At 39.4% G+C, this 7,383-nt stretch overlaps 1 protein-coding gene across 1 annotated transcript; it reads left to right on the forward strand.

The window, feature by feature from the left end:
* The first annotated feature begins 538 nt into the window (after positions 1 to 538).
* On the forward strand, positions 539 to 3,239 carry LOC137026507 (transmembrane protein 74). The gene is made up of 2 exons (XM_067393865.1): positions 539 to 590; positions 1,879 to 3,239. Exon 2 carries the CDS (start codon positions 1,938 to 1,940, stop codon positions 2,742 to 2,744), a length of 807 nt encoding a protein of 268 aa, XP_067249966.1. The 5' UTR covers positions 539 to 590; positions 1,879 to 1,937; the 3' UTR covers positions 2,745 to 3,239.
* The last annotated feature ends 4,144 nt before the right edge of the window (positions 3,240 to 7,383 follow it).

Raw genomic sequence — 7,383 nt, forward strand, 5'->3', positions numbered from 1 at the left:
GGAACACAGAGCAGATGGTGTAGAATAGGTGTGGTTTAGCACAGCCGCTGCTCCTCACTGTTCGTAGTGGGAAATGTCTCCAGGCTGCAACGTTAGTTTCCAGTTTTACGGTGCTGATTAATACTTTTTTTGCTTCCGAAAACCGAAATGGCCATGGTTCCAATACAATTTTAAACCTCTTATGATTTACTTGACAACGCAAGAGTGATGTAAATCTGGAAGAAAATTTACGAATCTTACTATGGCAAAGACTTGGCTGTTAATATTCATTACCGGTTGCTTCGCCATTGGAACGGTAACAAGGAACGTCAGCAACACCTAATTAAAATTCAGGAGCCAAGCATTCACTATAGGACGGCAACTAAGGTACGTCATCACAATCTTATTTATATTCATACTCAAACACTTCCCCATAGGAAGGTTACCGGGAAACGTCATCACTACCTAATGAATATTTATGAAAAGGCCTTGGCCATAGTAGAATTAGTAATTTCGTTATTAAGAGCTCAGTTCATCTTTAAAACGGAGCGTGGGAGGGAGAACGGCGGAGAGCAGCAGCCGGGAGGCCAAAATGTTCATCAGACGAGAAGGTATTAACAAAAAACAATTGATTATACCAAAGAAACAATGTGTGTTTAGCGTCTAAATATGGCGAGATGCGAAATGTGTCCTGTTTGTGTCGCTTTCTCTACGGGATATTATATGACCTATAGATGAGTGTAACGATGCAGCCTTATGGACACGTGCCAAAACTACCGTAAAGCCTATATGTGTCTTGTCACATACCCGTTTTTAAATAAATGTTTATTAATGTGTTAGTTATTGCAGATATGGTGAATTGTTGGATGACTTTTTTATATATAGACCAATAATCGTTTGACACATTTTTATACTTAAATATTAGCTCTTTTTAAGTATACTGGTTATTGCAATATTAATTCTAAAGATGAAAATTAATTTAGATAGATTTCAAAACAACTTTGCATAAATGTAATGACATAAATTAAAATAATATGAATATAGGTTATTCAAATATTTAGACTAGATTTATATCTATACTGACATCGCCCTTAAAACAAATGTATCATGATCATATCGATCTCTACTGTGAAGTGTCTATTTCCCCATCGGCCGTTGAGCCGTGCGTTTAAAAGGGACTTATAGCTTATCTTGGTTTTTACGGATTGCTTTGCTAATTGGATATTGAAGCAGTAGGACTAATCAGTAACTTTAATCGTCTTTCATTAAAGAGGCGAAGGATTTCGTTCAAATACAGTCATTAACTGTTGCTAACCTATTGTAGTGTACATAAATGGGTTAAAGCAGTAAATAGTATGTATGAGTCACGGTTGTGCTTCAAATCAGGGACACGTGCTGTAGTACGCTAGACTGCATGACCAACAAAGGCAAAATGCAGTAACACTTTGTATAAAGTAAACATATGCTCAACTATGCCCCGATTCAGAGACATTTCAGAGCATTTTAAATTTCTTTTTACAGACATGCTTGTCACATAGTATTTAATGATAGTTATATAGTTTGTCAAGAGTAAATAAGAATTTTAATTGTAGGCTAATAGCATGCATCAAAGGTAAAAGACATGGCCATGTGCAATATATTAAAGTATTATTATTAAAATATTCATTATGAATAGGCTGTTTTTTTATTGCAGTATGCTATTTAGTTATCATTGGTTCAAATGTAGACCTACGAAAACAACAACAAAAAATCTGTTCTTCATATTGGCTATCAGCCATTTAAATGTACAAATAACTGATAAAAAAAACAAAAAAACAACAACTATTGGACGATCTCTAACTACGATGTAGAATCTGTGAGTTGATTTCTTCTCCAAATTATTGTAATTTGTGTTTATAGGTACAGCGAACATGGCTTGATGCAGCAGGAAATCAAGGTGATCCGTGGGAGTGGATCTGATGGCCTCGGTGGATCCCCCTGGGGTACTGGATTGGTCTTCTAGCCCTCTTCATGTTCACAGGCTAAACAGTTCAGTGGAAGAAGCTTCTCCCACTCTGAAGGTGCCTGCCTGTGAGGGACAGTGTAATTCAGCACCAAGGACGGCTCCCCTCAGAGGACAACATGGCCAGCACCGCCATCATCCTGCAGAGAAGGTCAGGGTGTGTTGCGACGAGGAGCTGGAGACCTCGTTCACTTACATTGATGAAAACGTCAATCTCCGGTTGGCCACCCCGGACACGAGCGAGAAAAGTGCTCGTCATGCAACTTCGCTCCACGACTCCTCGAGCGAAATCCGTCCCGAGGGCCTCCAGGAGTTGTCGCTGATGTCTGACATCGATCTCAGCTCGGAGACTTCCGGGAAATCCGTGGATTATGGGTTCATCAGCGCAGTTACGTTCCTCATCACCGGGATCTCGCTGGTGATCATATCGTACACGGTCCCTCGTGACGTCACAGTGAACCCAGACAATGTCACCGCACGCGAAATGGAAAGACTGGAGAACGAGAGTGCCAGAATAGGCGCGCACCTGGACAGGTGCGTTATCGCAGGCCTCTGCCTTCTCACCTTAGGCGGAGTGGTGCTGTCCACTCTGCTAATGATTTCGATATGGAAAGGTGAGATGTACAGGAGGAAAGCCTTTGCTTATTCCAAGCACTCCACAAAGCTCTACGGTTCGATTAATTTAAGAACAAGATCGAGCCCCAGTCGCTCATCGCCACCACATAGTTTGGTCGAGGAGGAGAATGGCAATGCCATTAGTTGACTGTTTTCTCCAGTTCTCTATTGGACTGCCAACATAACAATGACCTTTCCAGCATGGCCAAAAGAGCTTGTTTTTTGACCTTGTATCAGTGACAGTTGCTTACTGATGCAGAAAAACCTAGCATCACATAACAGATTTCTCAGGCTCCAGAAATATACAGCATGATAACATTTGCATTTGTCATAAAGCAAGTTACTTTTTTAATAAACAGAGGTTTGAAACATCAGGTTGTGTGGCAGGAAGTTAAATTAAGTTGCAGATAGCATTCAAACCCTTACTCTCCAAGCTGAAAATGTAAGAGCTAAAGCTGATTTAGCTAAAGAAATTAGTCCCGTTGTACAGAATACTGCTGCTAATACTGACAATCCTACTGCCTCTTTCTTACTCTTTCAGAAAACTGAAATATTTCCACTTCATCCATTTCATTGAGTGCTGCAGTCTCTGGTTTGGTGCACTTCAGTGCATTTAGATCCTCAAAAAGCATTGTCCTTTGAAACACTGCAAAAATGCAAATGTATTTTTGGGATGGTTTTGCCATTATTTTCTCACATTGTCCTTGTTAGTTCATGTGTGGAACAGGCCATGCAGAAATCTAATATTTTTTCCCCCCAAGCACTAAAATATTTTATAAATATTTAATGGAGGAAGCTGCCACACAATGATTTGCCATCTTTTGGAAATTTAAATCCATCTCTCTGAGAGAGCATAACCCCTGTATCTTCTCTGACACTATATACACAGTTGAACCTAAAGTATGTAACAAGATATTGACACAATCGAAGAAAAAAAAATTCTATGCTCACATAAGAATTACAAAAACAATCTGTTTATCTCTATCAGTGCATATTCTGATGATAAATTACAGTTCATAAAACTCATAACTGACTCACTTTCTGGTATGAAAATAAAATTATCTATTATTCTTGATTTTGTGTTTAATTTCTTGTGATAAATCATTAGCACATAGCTATTTGATAGCTATAGTTTGGTATTTATAATCATGAGTTGGCTGTCTGACCATGAGCTTATTTTGTGCATTTTTCTGAGGTTGCACTGCATCTCCAAGACAAAAAAAAGCAGAGACTGAATCAAATGTCTTTCTCCAAGTTTCATTGGGCCATTTCCTGCAAAGATTTTAGCTTTAAATTCATTAAATAACCTTTATTTTTTAAAACAATGTAGATGCTTCACATCAATATAAATAGTAACGTGTGAGTTTGTAACTGATTGTAATATAATGAATGTTGCTATTTTACAGGAATATTAGTTTTTTGCTCAACAGCTTCCTCACAATGAGTAAGATCTAAATTTTAGATAAGCCTCAGGGGATATGAGTCACCGGTAATTGTCCACGTTATCTAGGATGGGCTACCGGCTGTCTTAAATGGGAATTAAAATGTTAATAGGTTCACTTATAACAAGCTCACTTAAAGGCAGCATGTAAACTGAGCAGTTAGTAAAATTAGGTAGTCAGAGCGCATACTTTTACCTATCACAAAATAGACCCGTATAAGTCACCTGTAGTATGAGGTAACCATAACAATAGTATCGCGCGGTTTCTATTGCAGTTTGGCGCGAGGTAATTGCCTATATAAAGTAGGCTATGACTGTTGTTATTTTTTCAACGAATGTTCAACTTGTCACACATTACTGACAGCTTTTTATTTATCCATGGTAAGATTAGTCAGAGCACGTACCTGTCACAAAATGGAGGCTGTAAGGTAACTAACCTTACGTTTCGCGCCCTTTCTATTGTGATTTGGCGCGCGCGGTAAGTATTTAAAGCATGACTTTTCACGAACGCTTGTTCAGCTTACAATGTACATTTTTGACTGTTCTTTTATTTGTCGACGGTAAGCAAAACGTTCTATTCAAAAAAGAAAGTAACTTGTTCCCTTAACCACTCCCTGCACTCTAGTTCCTGTAATAGAAATCATGTTCCTGAACTCCAGTGTGTCAGTGGTTAGAACGCTGAAAATAGCATTGCTGTCCTGTCCATTTTAAACAACACTGTCATGTAAGTGGACACCTTCAAATCTATGTGACATCCAGGGCAGCTTGCCTCCATCAGCAATATGTTCTTAGAAAACTGGGTTCTCCAAAATCATACATGATTAAAGAGAATGAGGGTTTTCTGGAAAATGCGCTTAGCGCCGCAGATTTTACGGAGGAACTGAATCAACTAAAGCACTCGCAGCATTTCCAATAAAGACGTTTTTGTGCATTTGTTTGTACACTTCAGCTTCTCAAGATGGAACACATTAACATTACTGGAAGCTTTTAGTCATCTAGTCCCATCCACTCATTCACTAGCACAGGGATGCCACTTGTTCCTACAGAAATGCTCCAGCATTCGATGGAAAGTTGAAGTGTGTATACTTGTACCCTTGGAAACCCTGTGGACAATTTCCAGTGGTATTGATTTCTGAGAAGAGCTTTCCACTGAGACAGCCTCAGGGATCTGACCCCAACTCTTGGCTGCGTTTCCTCAGCATTATTTTTAGTAGCAGCACAATGTAGGTATTTGTACGGCTTACCAAGGTTTATTAACATTAGACTTGATATCTCTTTGTAATGTAAATACAATCCTTTAAGCCCTTTAGCTGAAATGGAACTATGCTCCCCTGCACTCTGCGTTAGCACCTAGATTAGTTTCTCCCATCAGCTCTATTAGCCTGCAGCATTTGTCATTATGAGGTGGAATAAGGATGCTTCTAAAAACTCACGGGAAATCTCTGAGGGGCCTCTTTGGCTCAGAGAGGTTTCTACCTGTCTGGATAAACAATCCAGATTCAATTGCAAATGGAAAAGTCACATTTGGGCTCCATGCATGCATACTTATTTGCAAATGTTGAAGGCTACTTTGGTTTTCAATGCTAAAAGTGAATCAGAAAAGACAATTATGTTGTCCCACTTTCATTTAAATATTCATCCAAGTCTCAAATAGTTTTATCTGCTGCCATATATGCCAAGACCGCAACCAAAGACAATCCAGGCAATATTTTGGTCTCTCTTTCTAAAGTCTTAGCCTAGGGGAATGCAATCTTGTTGCTTGCATTTGTGCTAAATTTAGAGCTTTTAGACCCTGAAACACACTTGAAGCAGACAAGGTTTTAGAATACAATAGTTATGGACAGATGTGCTGCTTCAGCTGCTGTCATTTGTTATCATCTAAACTGATTAATTGTCCAAGCTAGCCCACAAAAGTGGATGCCAGTCTGCAACGGTGTCTCCAGAATGGCTCGTTGTGGTCTGTCTTGGCAAAGGAAGCTGTGAAGAAATGAATAGTCTGTTTAGATCAGGAGAAGGCGGGTGAAAATAAAGCCCTGCAGTGTCAGCGCTGATGAGAACTCGCAGAGCATCCGGAAATGATTGCCTTTGTCACATTTCATTTGCACTGAGTGTTTGGTATCTGCTGTGGAGTAAATAAAAAGAAACATAAGCAAATAGACAACAAGCAAGCAGAGTTTTACAGTTCAAATGCTGTTAATTTGCTCTGTGCTTTCTTACCCGGAGTTTAATTGAAGGAATGTTTTCTTCTTTTTTCATTTTTATATGGATATGATCTTCTTCTGGTCTCTCTACTATTCACAAGATAATTAACAAAAATATACCGCACATCCTAAACTTTGCTATTATAGTGATTGTCCAAAGTTAATAAAACATATCTCGTTCTTAGGGTCAGTTTTATTCTAAATAAAGGTCATTTTGAGATTATTTTATGATTAAAGCCTTATCCTAACCTTCATAAAACTACATATAACAGGACCTCATTTTTAAGTCAGTAACATAAAACTCACCTACATTTTTTGAATGTAGTTTCCACTAACGACCAGGAGGTGGCACCTTTAGATCTGCATAAGCAGAGTGCTGGATCCAATAGCTTACCCTAGATTCACAACTTATTTGATTTCATAAAAATGCATGGTGGTATCTGATCCTCTTTGTTATCAGTTTACAGACATTTTTTTTATTTCGCTCCCATATGGTGAACTCTGCGATAGCAGATTTTAGATTAGTGAATTTTTCGAAAGAATTCAGTTTCGCAAGGAAGTTTACCACATTTTAACCTATTTTTATGCCAGACATTGCCAATGCAAACAAACAGCTTTAAACGCTTCCCGCTTATTCATCTGTAAAACGACCTCATTACACGTAGCCCATGTAACTGCACGACAACCTTTTCCTCTCGCTGTTCTTGTTATAAAACACAAACACATGCATGTAGGGGAGGTGACCTGACCCCGCATCTCAGTGCTCGGGCTTTAGGATCGCTTGTGCTGCATCAAGTGTTTCTCTCCTCCCTCAATGGGGCAACAAACAAGGAGTTGAATTATTAATACACGTCAATAGCTGTTAAAGGTTAAGAGACCAGCAGGCATGTGGAACGAGGGTTTCCTCTCACGTATCGCAGGCATCAAAGCGTCTTTTGTTTGCATGTTGCGCTCGCGCACCGTGTCAAGGATTAGTGCTGCGTCATGTTTTGTTTAGTGGTGATGTTGACAAGGTATGTGGTGCCCTGATGTGATCTCGCTCAGGACTTGCTTGCCCTCCCCCTTGGCTATCTGTGGAGTGGAGAGGACCGTTTGCGGGAATCACTGGCGAACGATCGTATCTGGGCCGTTCTCAGGTTTCTCAG

This window comes from Chanodichthys erythropterus, chromosome 2 (genome assembly GCF_024489055.1).
Source record: "Chanodichthys erythropterus isolate Z2021 chromosome 2, ASM2448905v1, whole genome shotgun sequence".
Lineage (NCBI taxonomy): Eukaryota > Metazoa > Chordata > Actinopteri > Cypriniformes > Xenocyprididae > Chanodichthys > Chanodichthys erythropterus.